General features: G+C 36.9%; 1 protein-coding gene across 15 annotated transcripts in view; it reads right to left on the bottom strand.

Annotated features, from left to right (window-relative positions):
• The window catches only part of Esco1 (establishment of sister chromatid cohesion N-acetyltransferase 1), a 76,414-nt gene that overhangs the window by 37,180 nt on the left and 22,139 nt on the right, over window positions 1-17,095 (bottom strand). For 8 of the 15 annotated variants that reach the window (XR_010041496.1, XR_010041498.1, XR_010041497.1 and 5 more), the window contains exons 2-4: window positions 15,809-15,902; window positions 4,776-4,877; window positions 2,436-4,552 (exon numbers count right to left, since the gene is read on the bottom strand). Coding sequence is in view for 12 of the 15 variants with exons in the window: in XM_063231867.1 (XP_063087937.1) it covers window positions 2,436-3,959 (1,524 nt within the window). In the remaining 3 variants the exon portion in view is untranslated. Of the gene's footprint in view, window positions 1-2,435; window positions 4,553-4,775; window positions 4,878-15,643; window positions 15,725-15,808; window positions 15,903-17,095 lie in introns of all 15 variants that reach the window. The other 7 variants (XM_063231872.1, XM_063231871.1, XM_063231873.1 and 4 more) reach the window with 2 other exon arrangements.

Here is a 17,095-nt window from a genome sequence, read left to right as displayed (position 1 = left end):
CAGAGTTGCCTGCCACACGTGGTGCACACCTGCACACTAGGAACACTCCTAAGCTGAGGCAAGAGGATCCCCACAAGTTCCAGCCAGTCTGGGCTACGAAGAGAGACCCTGCCTCTAAAAAAATAAAAAGAAAGTACTATGGTCTAAGTAAACATCTCCATTCTGGTACGGTTTTAGCCAAAAGAACTAACTTTCTTTTCTTCTGGGTATCAGACTAATGACCTCATGCTTGCCAGGCAAGTGCCTATGCCGCTGAGTTATACCTGGCTCTGAAAAGGACTAATTTAAAGTAATGGATTATATTTCTTATCTTTCTCCATTACGCACCTCTAGAGTTTTGAAAGGCATTTATGTAGCCAGCAGTCACAAGACAATGCTACACTCAGATGTACTTTAAATTTTTGTTTTAGCCATACATGGTGGCTCACTCCTGTAATCCCAGCACTTGGGAAGCTGATGCAGGTGGATTGTTGCAAGTTCGAGACCAGCCTGGGCTATACAGTGAACCCAAGGCCAGCCTGAACTACACAGTGAGACACTGTCTCAAAATAACAGCAACAACAAGAATTACATTTTAGTTCTTTTCATCTATTCGCTCTTCCGTCTCCCTTTAGTGCCGGGGATCGAATCCAGAACACACTGCATGCCAAGAAAGCACTCTCTACATAAATTCCCAGACCCACAACTTGTTAGTCATACTACTGCTTACTACCTTCTACTACTTGTAATTTCTACCATATGATAAAATCTTCCCCAACAACCAACTCTTAATCAATGCTTTCACTCTTATTTGTACAAAAAATACCTTAGAGTAAGTACTACATGGCATCTATCCTCTTTAAGTTCACTTTGATTTTCAGCCCAGAACAGACACTCATCTAGTTTTATGGCAAGTGGCACAAATCCAGGCTCATAACTCACTCAAATTTGCTTCCAGACTATTCTCCAAAGGAAACCAGAAATCATTCTCGACACTTCAGATGACTTGACTTTTTTCCTCTATTCGTGATTTTTTTTGCTGAAATGATTTGCTAGTGCTATACACAAAGAATGCTGGGCTGAGAATTAGAATACCTGTATTCTAACCCAATAGGTGCCACCACATATGACTTAAATCATTCTGTTCTCAGCTTCCTCATTATGAAATTAAATAATTAGCCAAATATAGTGGGGCACACAACTGTAGTCCCAGATACTTTGGAGGCTGAACCAGGAGGGTCACAGCCAGTTTGGGCAACTCAGTGAGCCCAGGATTGGGAGATGGGGATGGACTAGGGATACAGCAAAGGGAGGCCCTAGTTTCAATCTGAAATATACTAACCCAATTAATATGGTCAAGAAATGGAAATGTATTTCAATGGTACAGTGCTCACCTAGCATGAATGAGAACCTAGGTTCAATCCCCAGTACTATGTTGGGGAGAAAAATTAAATAATTAATACAAATGAAGAAGTTTTTTTCCATCATGTATTATAGAGCTCCAGGATTCTATGCATACGAACTTTCTGCTTGTTAGTTTTATGCACTGGTATTCCACATAATTATTTACTTCAGAAAAAAACGTACACAACTTTTATAAAGTTACTTTCACAAGACTAAATCATCAACATGTCTTCCTGATCTAAGACTGTAGTTTATTTTATCCAATTTAAAAATTCTTGCCAGGGATTTAGCTCAGTGGCAAATAAATAAATAAAATTGTTTAGCACTACAATTTTATCCTTAGACAAAAGACTGAATTATTTTTAACTGTTAGATATTTCACTTGCCACCTATTCGAAATGGTCACACAAATCAAACAAGAAGGCATGCTTTTAAATTTGATTAGGTAAAAGAAAAAGGTTGCTCTGTCCAGATAAAATGAATTTTAACATTCTGATCTGAATTGGGCCTAATTAGAAGTTCTCAGTCATTAAGAAATATATGCTCAGTGGTTATAATTATAGAGAAATGAAGTATACCAGTGTGCTAAATTTTAAAAAGAGGTCTGGCATGGTAGTGCAGACCTGCAATCCTAGCACTCAGGAGGATGAGGCAGGAGGACTGATGTTGAGTTTGAGACCAGGATGGGCTACAAAGTGAGTTCAAGGCCAGTCTGAACTGCACAGTGAAACCTTGCCTCAAAAATATATTTTATATAAAATTTTATATATTATATATATATATTTAAAGAATAAAAATGAAATATAACAAATATTCACATAAAGTTGAAACACCTAAAGGAGTCACTAAGTTTTATGAGTGCAATAGTTCGTTAGTAATTTTATGTCTTAATTTTTAAACCAAAACACTGAAAAAGTATGCAGGCAGGGCTGGGAATACATTCAGCCCCACAAGCACTTGCCTGACAAGCACAAGGTCCTGAGTTCCATTCCCAGCGCAAAAAAAAAAAAATTCACATGCAGGCACAACTGTCCATGATGCAAACTGATTACCTTATCTGACGTTGACTCAAAAGGAAGTTTCATGTGATTATCCGAAGGCAAGTCAGGTTTTATCAAATTATTCAAATAATAATTTTCAGGTGCCCTTTTTGTGGCTTTAGTAGTTTCAACGGTAACATCATTAATTTTAACTTCTCCAGATTTAATTTCTTTCATGTTTTCCTGTTGGCAAGTTACATTTTTATGTTGTTTTGTCTCTAAAAATGTATTGTGTGTCACTGGATGATGCATTTCTAAAACTGGAGGTGAAAAACCAGTTCGTAGTAACCCTAATTTAGGATGAATTTGAGGGTCCGACTTGTTTTGCTGCACAGAGTTAAATTTTGAGAGCTTAATTTTAGTCCAGTTGGAGTTCTTCTTAGTTGAGCTGTTTATTCCATTTAGTATACATCTCACAGGCTTTGTTTTTCTACTGGGGAAGAAGCGATTACATTGCACATCCTGACCTGTCTCTTTCTGATGAAGCATTTGTCTTTCAACATCAGTCTCGTCCAATTTTTTTTTGGTAGGTATCTCCTCCTTTACACTCTCTACTTGGGAAGATTCTTTTTTTACCTCTACAGTATCTGACTCAATTTCACCAGCAATTTCTTCACAGAGCTGGAGAATACTACCTCGTTTGCTCTTTCCTGCTTGTTCCAGCTCCTCTACACTTTGTTCAGGCACTGACGGCGGTGAACTTTTTTGGGATTTTGTGCTAGTATTCACTTGTGTATTAACTGACTTCTTTAACTCATTCTTTTTAGAAACCACTGAAGTAGCCACTTTTGATTTTTTTATCTCAGAATTTACAGGCACAAGTTTTGTTTCTTTCTTAGTGGTCTTCTGAAGACATTTTTCAAGTCCGTGTACGCACTGAGAACTACAAGTGTTAGCTGTATGATGTTCTACTTTGCGTTTTTTTCCTTTTGGAGAACTTATTACTTCACTAATTACTGAATTCTCATCCTCTTTAGAATCAGACTTTGTATCTAGTACTTTCCTTTTCATATGTTTTTTACTTGTTTGAATTTTATTTGACTTGCTTTGAATATTGTTACAATGCTCTTTTCTTGTAGGTGGCAAACTCTGCTTAATAGCTTGACCTGGACCCTGAATATCTCTGCTGCGCAGAGATCTTGTGGAACATTCTGTTAACTGCTGTAGTCTTTGTGATCTGCGGTTAAGCTGCTCATTTGCTTTAGGGGTTTCATCTAATTTTTTCTGACATAATTTTCTTTTTGTCGATTCTTGTTGTAAATGTCCTTTCACAGTTACCATATTTTTACAAATAGATTTAGTAGCTTTTTTATCATTGGAAGATGCCTTTGATGATCTCGTACTCATGCGTGTTCCTAATTCAGGCTGATTTATTTTACTTTCACTGGAAAATTTAACCAATGACTTCACATCTTCCTTTGAATCTGACTCTTTGATTGGACTGTTCTGAGAACCTTGAATTTCTATTTCTGAATTCTTATCTTCACTTTCTTTAACATTAGAGGAATTTTCTTTTGACTTCTCCTGAATGGACATCACTCCCAAGTAATGTCTTCCTTTTCTGACTATTTTCCTGGAGGATTTGTGTGTCCTAGTGTGTGCAAATGTATCTACTGAAGAACTGAAGAACAGGCCTTAAAAATAAACTTTAACTGATGCTGGCATACATTTTCAACAAAATACTACTTTGCTTCAAGTAAGGTTTCTGTCTGCATAATTAAAACATGAAAAAAGCTGGCACGACTGCTGAAAGATAGCTGCTTTTATTAGCAAGGCAACAGAAATTTGAAGAAAATTTAATTCTAATTTGCTATTTTTAGACGCTTTTTATAAAAAAAACTTAATTCACATTCAATCTGTTTTATTAACTTTTAATTAATGTTAATTCCAGGCCTAGCCCTATTGCTGCAGGAGTTATTTATCATTGACCTGACTATTTTGATAAAACTGGTAAAATTTTTTTTCTTCTGAAGTCTACAGTTACTGAGTTTTGACTCAATTGAAACATATCTTATGGCTAACACGTTTCCTTCCTTGTTTGTTGAGTCTGTTTGTTTGTAGTTCTTGTTTAATTTCCTTCGTTTAATAAAATACTCTATTGACACAGATTTTCTTTTGTGCTGCCATTTCTGAAAATTAAAAACAAAAATTAAAATTTTGTACAACCCACAAAATAGGGCAATGCTAATACTATTACAGAACCTAGATTTAAATAAAATCTAATTCCTTTTGAAATATTTAATCTGTATACTCAGAATGAAGTATCACAAATACATTCTTATGAACAATCAATTACTTGTTATACAAACACAGAATAGTTGAAAATCAGTTTGTTTTTTGATATTTACTTACAATTCTTTTCCCACAAGACAGAATAGATGTTTCAGCCACCATAACTCATGAAAATTTGATAAAACCATTCCTTATAACCTGCTTTTAACACATAAACAGCACCTAAAAGAAAAAGTATTTTTAAATGTTTAAAAGATAAAAAAAGGGTAATCGACACATTCACCTCTTATCAATCCAATGTAACATGTCATAATTCTGCCTTATCTTACCATTATTCTTTTTTTTAGAGCTCACTTTTTTTTAAGACAGGGTCTCACTATGTAGTTCAGGTCAGCCTTGAAACCACTATGCAGCCCAGGATGGCCTCAAACTCATATTGATCCTCCTGCCTCAGTCTCCCAAGTACTGGGATTACAGCTGTGTACCACCACACCTGGCCGAGAACTCACATTTTACACAGTACTGAATTTTACTGTTTCTATCATGAAGTAAACTAAGGTATATGCATCCAATGAAGTAGTATACATCCATTTTATGGAAGAAAAAAATTTAAAACTAAAAAATAATTCATAATATAAGCATAAAATCAGCTAATTAAAATCTATTTGAGAAAAAAAGTGCATAGAAAAACAATGACACACAATTAAAGAAAGCAGATTCAAGTGTAAAGATTTACCTCTATTCTCATACAAAACACACTTAAAAAATAACAAAACAGCCAGAGATATGGCTCAATGGTATAAGTGCCTGCCTGCCTGCCAAGCGCAAGGTCATGAGTTTGATCTCTGGTACCAAAAAAAAAAAGAAAAGAAAAGAAAAAAATAACATTAAAAGATAACCCTGCCTAACAACAGCTAAGCACAGTGGTACATACTGTAATCTCAGCTACTCTGAAGATTAAGGCTGAAAGATTGCAACTTTAAGGCCACCTTTTGTAACTCAGCAAGTCCTTCCCTCAAGTTAAAAAAAAGAAGAACAACAATGGTTCAATTCCTAGTACCGGCAGGGGATTTAGCTCAACAGCATAAGCGCCTGTCTGGCAAGTGCAAGGTCATGAGTTCAAACCCCAGTACCAAAAAACAAAACAAAACAAAACAAAAAAACTTTTAATTCCTAGTACCACCAAAAACAAAAAAGCCAAGAGGGATTAAAAAAATTATCAACTAAGACAAAACCAAAACCATTAACTTGAAAGATAAAGAACAACAGAGCAGATAATAAAAATTTAAAAGTATGGAAGCTACTTTTCAAGTCTGCTGTACACTAACCTTTTAGGTGTTCAACAACCAAAGCATGGAAAGCAAAGCAACCAAAAAAACAGCCAGTACTTCTGCCCCTTGCAATCCAAAGTCTCCAGGACCCAGGGTACCCTGCCTAAAAGGACCCTGCAAATCCAGTCAGCCACCCAACCTCCAAAGCTGAAGACTAGTTGATGCTAGAGAACAGGAATAAACCAATGTGCATTCTACAAAAAGAACAATCACCACAGAGGGGACAGTCTCAGTGCTCTAAGCAAGACTACAATCCAGCTGGTAATATAAAGATAACACAGCTGGTAAAGGGAAAACTAGAAGAGCTAAAAGGCTTCTCACAGCACCTCAAATAAGCCCTGAGGGGTCTTAACTGAACTTGACAAATATACAGATTAATTGTAATTAACAGATCTGTGACTTGGTCTTAAACACCTACCAAGAAAATGTGTTATCACACCCATAATATCTTAACCTTCAACCATAAAAAAAAATTCTAAACCTCTAGTCCCACTAACTTTTTCAAAATGTGACTTACAGTCAGTCTTAGCTATGGTCAATGTTATTTTAGGGTACACTAAAGTATCTCTTGGATTTTTTTCCTAAAAAGCAGTTTCTTATTTATAGGTATACCTACAGGATAAAAATGTCAATATAAAAAATGTAAACAGGCCAAGGAGTTAGCTCAGCAGCACAGTGCATGCTTGGCAAGTATGAGTCTTGAGTTCAATTCCTGATACCAAAAGGAGGGGGTGAATGTCAATATAAAAAAAAGCAATATAAATAGTCTAGCTGTTAAATATTGTATGTAACTTTTGTTGTATAAACTTTCTGTTATCTACTTCAGGCTTTGTATGTTTAGATTCACTACATGGATCTGTGGCTCTGAAAAACAGATTCAAAATCCCAGTAATACCAATTTTAACAGCTCATAACTGTCTTCTCCAGTTTACTTCTTCCAGAATCTGCACTTTTTAATAATCTATAGCTCAACTGCCTTCTGGACCTACTGCAGAACCCTACTTAAATCTTGTTTATCAAATAAGATCTCAAGTTATGAAAACAGCCACCCACACCTAACAATCATCTCAGCTCAGAGCAATTATGGATACAGTCACTTCATCCCTGTCAATCAATTTGACTTTGTTAGTTGTCAAGGAAAACTTCAGCAGCCCTCCATTAGCAATGAAAAAGATTAAAACTCTTAACAGCTTAACTCTGAGTTAAAGCCATGCAACAACAAAGGAGCTCCAGTTAAAGACATCATAGTAGGTAAGCAGTTTCATAAGGCAACCACAAACTTTTGATGTAAGACTCCTTCATTTCTTCCCAAAAGTCTCAACCCATCTTCTCCAAAAAGAAAAGTAACAATAAAAGGAACTGATCTGGAAAAAGAAAAGAAAGATACATATGGATTTCCTTATCATCTTCTCTAAAGCTAAAGGTCTAAGGAAGTAGTCTTACTGAACATGTAATTTTGAACTCAATGCACCTGTTCCAGGAAAATCTGCTAAGGGATGCAGGAAAAGACATCATGTAATCACCTTTGATGCCTAGAATATTTATTTCTACATTCTCAAACCCTCATAAAAAACACCAATCTCAAAAAAAAAAAAACAAAATAATCTTCTCTGGTTATATGATTCCTCTCTTGGAAACTTACCACTGTACCCATTGGCAGCTTCCCTTTATCTAAATAAACTGTCTTTTCTATTAAAAAGGGGGGGCTAGGGGCACTACAAAAAAATATAATTAGCTGACCTTGCAAGAAAACCTGAATCCTAAGCTAAAACAAAGAAAGCTGAGAAGCCGTTCTGTTCTTACCACAGAACTCACCAAAATTTAGAAATTAGCAGTACCAGATTTCACAGGAGATGAAAATGAAACTCAAAAAAAGCACGCAAACTTGCAGAATGCCATCCCAACTACCAGCACCCAGAACATCGCCCTCAATCAACCCTGACGTCGCGGGCTGTGAAACAAGAGTGCAACAAAAGGCCACTGGTTGGGGAGCTCCACAGACACAGCTGACAGGCAGGCGTGGTGGTGCAAGCTTGTAACCTAGCTGTCAGAGGCTAAGGCTGGAGGGTCTAACTACACAGGAAGACTGTCCACACACACACACACACACACACACACACACACACACAGTACACAAGCACAACCGCAAAGAAATATAGGTATACACATACTGATTACGAAAATGCCTCCTCAGAGCTGGAGGTTTAGCTCAGTGGCATAAGCGCCTGCCTTGCAAGTAGGCAGTCCTGACTTTGATCCCCGGTACTGATAAAAAGGAAAAAGACAAAACAAAAAAAGAAAAAAGAAAATGCCTCCTCATCCCCCATCTCTCTTTGCCTACTCAAAGGTTACTAGAAGCCTGCAGCCTATGAGTAAAGAAACCTGTAAGAGTGGGCTGGGGATTTAGTTCAGTGGCCTAAATGCCTGCCTGGCAAGTGTGAGGTCATGAGTTCGATGCCTGGTACAAAAAAAAATCTATAAAGTAGATCAAAGACCACTGAGATATCAAACAGGAGAAAAAAGCAAAAAAATCAGAAAGCCATCCATGGAAGGCTAGCAGAATTTTAAAGCAGAATTTTAAAACACAGAGAAAAGCACTGAGGACTAACATAAGAACTCATTAAATATTTCTACAACAAGGGACTGGGAATTTAGCTCAGCGGCATAAGTGCCTGCCTTGTAAAGCAGGTAGTCGTGAGTTCGATCCCTGGTACCGATAAAAAGGAAAAAGACAAAAAAAAAAAAAAAAATCCCAGCTATTCAGGAAGCTGAGGTAGGAAGATCACAAACTGGAGGCTAGCCTATCTACCACAATGAAGGGGAAAAAAGCTTTTAGAAAGCATATATTAAAGCCAGGAGTGTGTCAAGTGTGCTGAAACATACCATGGAGGGCTGGGGTTACAGCTCAATGGTAGAGCACATGACTATAATACCATCATTCTAGAAGCCTAAGGCCAAAGAATCACAAATTGGAGCCCACCCCAGACAACTTAGTGAGACCCCCATTTCAAAAATTAAAAAAGAACAGGGATGTAGCTCAGGACAAAGACTTGGGCTCAATGCCCAGTACTGGGGGAAGGAGGGAGAAAAAGGAAAGAAAAAAAAGTAAGAAGAAATAGGGGAAGGGACCAGACCAAACAAGCATACCTCAAGGATAAAAAGATGACCTTCAAACTTCAGTAGGGGAAACCCTACCACCACCATACACAAAAGATTAGGTATCAGAATTACAATTCAACTTTCAATACCAACACTGGAAGCAAGATGACGTGAAAATTCTTCACGTACAAAAGGAAAATTTTGCCTAATATGCCCAAACAATTAACAATAAGTCTAAAACAGACATATTGGTAGGGATGTAGCTCAGTGGAAAGGCACTTGCCTACCGTGCTTGTACCACAGTGGATAAATCAAATAAATGAAGAGAAGATATTAATTAATTACACATATTTTCGAACTTGAAGTGTCAGAAAATGTACGTCCTGTACATCTTTCTCTGGAAGCTACTAGAGAATATGTACCACAAAGTAAGTGTGTTAAAACAAATCGTGGAGGGATGAGGTTGCAGCTCAGTAGTACAGCGCTTACCTAGCATGTATATGGTTCTGGGTTCAATTCCTAGTATCACAGGAAGGAAAAGAAGGAAAGGAAGGAAGGGAAGAAGGAAGGAAGGGAGACAGGAAGAAAGGGAGGGAGGGAGGAAGACCAAAGTTACTGAAGAAAAGGAAGTTTAGGAAGCCAAAACACAGAAAAGATTGCCCAAGCACCTTTACTGAAGTCTGTATGAGTGTATCTTAGTAACAATAACCGAAATGAATTTTTTTTTTTTTTTTTTTTTTTGTGGTACCAGGAATCAAACTCAGGATCTCACACTTTCTAGGCAGGCACTTAACCGAAATGAAATTTAAGGGTTAGGAGGCTATGGGGTTTGACCCCCAACATCTCGAAAGAACAAAAAAGATTTTTTAAAAGAATTGTGATGGGGCCAGAGATTTAGCCCATAAGCACCTGCCTGGCAAGCACTAGATAGTAAATTTAATCCCTGGTACAAAAAAAAAAATTGTGCTGGACTCAGTGGTACATGCCCGTAATTCCAGCACTCTAGGAGGCTGAAACAGGAAGATCACAAGTTAAGCCTAGCCTGGGCAACTTAGCATTACCCTATCTCAAAATAAAAACAGATCAGGGATATACTCAGTACAAAGGCCCTGTATTCAATTTCCAGTACTACACACAGAATTAAATGGTAAGGATTTTTTATTTTACTCATGCCAATGAAAGCAATGAGTCTAGAATAGGACAAAAAGTATTTTTGAGTTTATCCAGAATCATCAACTTTTTTGGAGTATACAAACCAACAGAAAGTATTGTATCACGTTGCATGGAGTAACATAGTAGGTTTTCCACTAAATTCAACAAATAAGGCTCTAACCATACAGTGAGCTGAAATACACCTTGAAATATACAAGAAAATATCTCATGCCAGTTATGTTAATATACATGCACAAGCACACACACAAGCAACTTGAAAGAGTAATTGTGATTCATCCCCACTGATATTAAAAGATTTAATTACAATAATTAATTCAAACACATCAACTGACAGATTAATAGAACAGAGATTCCAAAAATAGACCTTAATGCACAAAGGGATTTAGTAACTATAAAACAGTATTTATTTCATTAATTTCGAATTAATGATGAAAAGATTACTTAACAATGGAGTTAGGACAACTAGGTAGCCTATTTTGATTTATAAATAAGAAAAGGTACAGATAAAAATTTAACCATTAAAAGCCATGACACCAGAGATGGATGTGATAGTGTATACCTGTAATCTCAGCATTCAGGAGGCTGAGGCTTGAGGATCATTGCAAGTTTGAGACCAGCCTGGGCTACAAAGTGAGTTCAAGGCCAGCCCAAACCGCATAGAGTTTATCTCAAAAAAAAAAAAAAAAAAAAAAAAAAACCCTGAGGGGAAAATACTGGCAAGAAATAGCAAAAGTAATCCCTATAATAGTGATGGGGGGGTATAACAACAGAAAATGTACATTAGAACCAAAACCAAAATACCATTTTCACCTATTGGACTGGCCAAGGATGAAGAAATTTAACAACATAGTCTTAGCAAAGGTTTATATCACATACTTTCACATTATTTCAGGTGATTAACCTTTATGCAGGACTATTTAGAAAAATCTATCAAAATTATAAATGCCATACTTCAAACAATTTAATTTCTAGGACTTTTCTTACAGATACACTCAAATAAATGCACAGACAAAAGTAACTAAATTATTGCAAACTTTATAAACAAAGACTGAATTACCCCTCCATATATAATCATTATTAAACCACTGTCTATAAAATGGGTGCATTTACACAGAACATCACTCAATTATGCCAGAGTTAAGACTGAACTCAATTGAAGGCAAAATTCTCACAGCTTTTTACATTTGTTTCATTTTTAAATTTTTTTTAGAGAGAGAATAAAACAAAAGAAAACAGAACAACGCAAATCAGAACAGAACAATGCAAGCAACACAGCACTTCACAATAAGACAACAGGACATCAACAGTGGTTATCATAATGTCCCTTGTTTTCTCTAAAATAGTTGAGCATACTTTCACACACAATAGCAAACATAACAAAATAGTATAAACCATTCAAAAGAATGAAAGCATTACAGGACTTCAAAATCAACTACAGGAAATGAACAGTAGCTACTATAATATCTCACTTTCCTTAAAAACGTTTCCATACTCCCATACATAATAAAATCAAATAAGACACAATGGGATAGAACCAATCAAAACAGAAGAACAAAAGCATGACAGGACTTCAAAGCAAGATGACAGGAAATCAGTAATGGCTATAATGTCTCGTTTTCTTCAAAATAGCTGTTTATACCATCACACATAATAAAATCAAACAAAATAAAACCAATTAAACAAATGAAAGCATTATAAGACTTCAAAGCAACATAATAGGAAACCAAGATTACCATAATATGTCCCATTATATTCAAAATAGCTGCTCCTATCATCAGAGTAAAATCTAACAAAACAAGACAAAACAAAGCCAAACCAAACAAAATTATGAAAACAATACAAGAATTCAAGAAAAAAACAAAAAGAAATTAATAGTAGTTACTACCTTTCTCTCCCAGGTGTTTCTTCCCTTATCACTCTTACAGTAACTATTTTGCTTTTGGATCTGATTAACTCCTTCTGTTTCTCATGCTAGGGTTCATGCATATGAGTTTGAACTCTTTCACCCATGAACATGATCTCCAGTTGGGTCCATTTACTTTTCGAGCCTTCAGATTATTCTACTTTATTAGCTGAGTAGCTTCCACTGCATGAAAATATCCTATCTTTCTTATCTATTCTGCAGTTGATGGGCAAGTTACTCTTGCTTTTTTTCTGGTCTCCTGTCACTTGGAACAATTGTTTTACTCTCCTTTGATCGTCAGACTATGAATTTCCTTTCCAGTTAGATGTTTCTTATATACAGTGTATCAATGGATCTTGTTTCTTGATCCACTCTCCCTGTTTCTTTTTATTGCTGATCTGAGGCCATCTGCATTAATGGTTACCTTTTTAGAGAGTCTCCCTACACAGTCCAAGGTGGCCTCAATTTCACGATAACCTGCCGTCCTCTGCCTCCCTAGCATAGGGATTATGGATATACAGTACATCAATCACCACATCCAGCTTCCACAGGTGTTTCTATTTCTTTTCTTTTCTTTCTTTTTTTTTTTTTTTTGTGCCAGGGATCGAACTCACAACCTTGCACTTGCCAGGGAAGCATTGTGCCACTGAGCTATACCCTTTGCCCTTCCACAGACTTTTTTTTTATATAGAAAGTGACGAGCTGCTTTTAAAATTCACATAGAAATGCAAACCACATGTAAGAGCCAAAGCAATCTTTAAAGCATAAAGTTGAAATATTGGCACTATTAAATTTCAAGATGTACTATAAGGCTACATACTCAAAACAGTATAATATTAACAAAAGAACAGAGATCTAGTATTTGGAAGGCTGAGGCAGGAGGGCTGCCATGATTCCAAGGGCAGCCTAAGCTACACAGGGGGTTCAAGAGCAGCGTGAACTACAGAGTGAGACCTGTCAGAAAGAAAGCAAGAAAGAAAGGGAGAGAAGGAACAGAACATAGAGATCAATAAACACTAATACAGTCATGATCGATTAATTTTTCGGCAAAGATGCAACGGCAAGTCAGTAGAAAAGTCTATAAATTATATTTACAGGATATTCAAACAGTTAAAAAAAAAGGCAATGACCCTTACCCAAAAATACTTTAAAGCCAGGCATGGTGGCTCACGCCTGTAATCCCAGCACTCAGGAGGCTGACGCAGGAGAAGCCTTGTGAGTTCAAGACCAGCCTGGACTACAAAGTGAGTTCAAGGCCAGCCTGAACTGCATAGCGAGACCCTGTCTCAAAAAGACCAAAAAAAAAGAAGAAAAAGAAACTTTGAGATGGATCACAGATCTACATGTAAAACTATAAAGTTTTTCTTTTTTTTTCTTTCTTTTTTTTTTTTTTTTTTTTTTTTGAGACAAAGAATCTCACTGTGTAGTTCAGGTTGGCCTTGAACTCAAGGGCAACACTCCTGGGGCTGGGGATTTAGCTAGGGGGCATAAGCGCCTGCCTTGCAAGTGTGCAGTCCTGAGTCCGATCTCAGGTACCAACAAAAAAGAAAAGAAAAAAAAGGGCAACCCTCCTGTTCAGCCTTCCAAGTGCTGGGTTTATAGTTGTAAACCACTACATCTGACCTAAAACTTCTTAAATGGGGAAAAAAATGAACACCTTTTGAGTCTCTGACAGTTTCTTTAAAGCAAAAAACTAGTCATTTCATATCTACATAAAAAGTCTGTTCAAAATCTTCAAAATAACTTTATATGCTAATAACCAAAACCTGAAAACAACCCAAAAGTCAGATGAATTAATTTAAAAAGTTATCAATATAGAACTACTAAAAAGAGGAGGAAACCCCAGAAATTACAAATCCACAGAATAATACAGACTTAACACAATCATCCTGAGTAGAAAAAACTAGAAACAGCAGAGTACAAATTTTAAGGTTTTACTGTTTATGAAATTATAGAAAAAGCAAACTAACATGCCAGAAAGCAATCAGTCATTGCCTAGAATCAAGGGTTAGAAAAATGAATTTTGGGGATGATGGAAGTGCTGTGTATCTGAACTACAGTGGTGATTTCCATGGATGTTCAAAATCTCTGGGAAGGGGGCTGGGGATTTAGCTCAGCGGCATAAGCGCCTGCCTTGCAAGCAGGCAGTCCTGAGTTTGATCCTTGGTACCGATAAAAATGAAAAAGACCAAAAAAAAAAAAAAAAAAAATCTCTGGGAAGCTGAGGCAAGAGATCTCACATTCAGGCCCAACCTGAGCAACTTAAAGAGATGGGGGACCATTTTTTTGCCCAGGATGTACTTCAGTTCAAAGACTCTGGACTCAATTGTCAGACGGAGGGGTAATATAGAGGAGGGGATTGTCATTTTTTTTAAATATATACATATTTTTTATCTTTTTGAGACAGGGTCTCACTATGCAGTTCAGGCTGGCCTTGAGCTGACTCTGTAGCCCAGCCTGGTCTCGAATTTGCAGCGATCCTCCTGCCTCAGCCTTCCGGGTGCTGGGATTACAGGCATGAGCTACCACGCCCAGCAGGGATTATCATTTTAAGAGGGTGAGGTACCTACAAATTTTACTCTAGTGAATCTGCTTAATAAAAACCTGCTGTTATGGTATTGTGTCAACTTGAGAAGACTAAGAGACTCAGCTGGTAGCCAGGATCCTTACTTTGTAAATATCCTGGGGCCTGTACAGAAGGGCACAGAGATGGTATGAGTGCTACACTTGGGGGGAGGAGGGTACATGCACTATAAGGGAGGGAAAGAGGCTTGCTCTTTTCCCCTTTTTGCTGGCTGCTGCCTTAAAGTGTTGTCCCAGTGCCATGCCATCTTCTCTTGGAATCAGCTGATTATGAACTGAAACCTCCATAAACTGTGAGCTAAATAAACTCTTTCTTCCTTCAATTTGGGTGTCAGTTACTTTGGGTGTCAGTTACTTCCTAGCAAGAAAAAAAAAAGTAACTAAGACACCTGCTAAAACTGATACAGTCCTATACCCAAGAAACAATAAACCAAAAAGAAAAACACAGAATAATATGTCTAACACATTCCTCTTTGTATAAAAACATAAAACTGATACTGGGAAGAAGCAAACACAGAATGTTTGTTTATGCACATATAGGTATAGAATGAGACAAGAAACTAGTAACAGTGATGATTTCTGAAAAAAAAATAGGACCCAGTGTCAGTAGTGTAAGAAAAGCTTATTTTTCACTATATATCCATCTAAATGCTTTATTATGTAGACATATATTAAAAAATAAATAAAAGTAGGCCAAGCATGATGACATACTCTTATAATCCCAGCATCTGGAAATTCACTATAAACTGAAATTCTCTATAAACTGATACATTAAAATACCCTAGTGTACCAGGTAGAGTAGCACATCTGAGATGGGAGGATCCAACATTCAAACCCAGCCCAGGTGACTTAATAATTTAGCATGACTCTCTCTCAAAATAAAAAGGCTGGATACTTACCTGCTTGGTGCCAAGGCCTTGGGTCCAATCCCCAGTACCACAAAAGAAGTAAAAATAAAATATATATATAATTTCATTGCCCTAAAAATATAAAAATATATTTGGTATACTGACTAATCCTCTTGGAAGACACAGTTTAAAATTATAAACGTATAAGCCACTTACCTTATTGAGATGGAAATCATGTGTCACTTCTTAAATTGACTGATGATGCATCTACTGAAGGATGCTTCTAATTACTATCTATATATTTGGGAACCTTTAAAAAAAAAGAATTCTGTAACTAAAGTATAATAAAACTATTAAAAAATCCATGTAGTACAAAAACAGAATTCTCTATAAACTAATACATTAAAATATCTTATTCTATCAGGTAGAGTGGCACATGCCTATAATCGCATCTACTCAGGAGACTGAGCCAGAAGGACAGCAAGTTCAAGGCCAGCTGGGGCACATTACCAACACCTTTCATAATTTAAAAAAAAAAAAAAAAAAATAGAAGGGCTGAGGTTGTAGCTCCAATAAAACTTAAACTAAACAAAGGTTCAGTGGCAATTTTTCAGTTAAATAATGCAGAGCATTACTTAACTGCAACATGGTCATCATCTCAATTTCATACCATACAACAGAACTAATTTTTCTGCAAAAATAATCACCTCACCAGGGATTTAGCTCAGCGGTATAAGTGCCTGCCTGGTAAGGGCAAGGTCATGAGTTCGATCCCTGGTACCAAAAAATAAATTAAAAAACAATCACCTCTGCCAGGGATGACAGCACATATCTACAATTCCAGCGGAAAGGAACACTGAGGGAGGAGGACACAAGTTTGAGCCCAACCTGGACAATTTAGTGACTTAGCAAGACTGTCTCAAGATAAAAAATTCCACTATATAAAAAAAATTTTTATACTAAGGATCGAACTTATGACCTCACACTTGCCAGGCAGGTACTTGTGCCACTGAGCTAAACCCCTGGCCCCTCAAAATAAAAAATAAAAAAAGCTGGGAACATAGCTCAATAAGGCGGCCTTGGATTCAATCCCAATACTAGATAATAGTCTTTCTGCTCCCAAATGCTCTCTCTAAATAAGAGGTATTCTTCCCGACTGATGCTAGGTTTGGGCTTGATGATGGATATAGTGTACTTCCTTGACCCTATATCCTTAGCCACTTCTGGCCTTCCCCAGTAGGATAGTAGGAGAACAAGGCAAACAGTTTCTTTCATCTTGGTGTATCTGGGCTTGCCCTCTTGTACCTCTGCTATCACCATAAGAATAGTTTCACAAGGAAATTACTGCTCCTTCAGCTTATATCCCCAAATCAACACAAGATAGAATTAAATCAAACTCCAAAAGAAAGGCCAAGCCTATTCTACAGTGAGAGAAGCCTAACTACACACATTAAAATGAGCTGTCCAGTCAAACCTAAGCAAACTGTCTCTGCCACAGCTGCT

This window comes from Cavia porcellus, unplaced genomic scaffold (genome assembly GCF_034190915.1).
Source record: "Cavia porcellus strain 051 isolate PalLab524CR breed Dunkin Hartley unplaced genomic scaffold, mCavPor4.1 scaffold_20, whole genome shotgun sequence".
NCBI classification, from domain to species: domain Eukaryota; kingdom Metazoa; phylum Chordata; class Mammalia; order Rodentia; family Caviidae; genus Cavia; species Cavia porcellus.
This window is presented reverse-complemented; position numbering and strand designations above follow the sequence as displayed.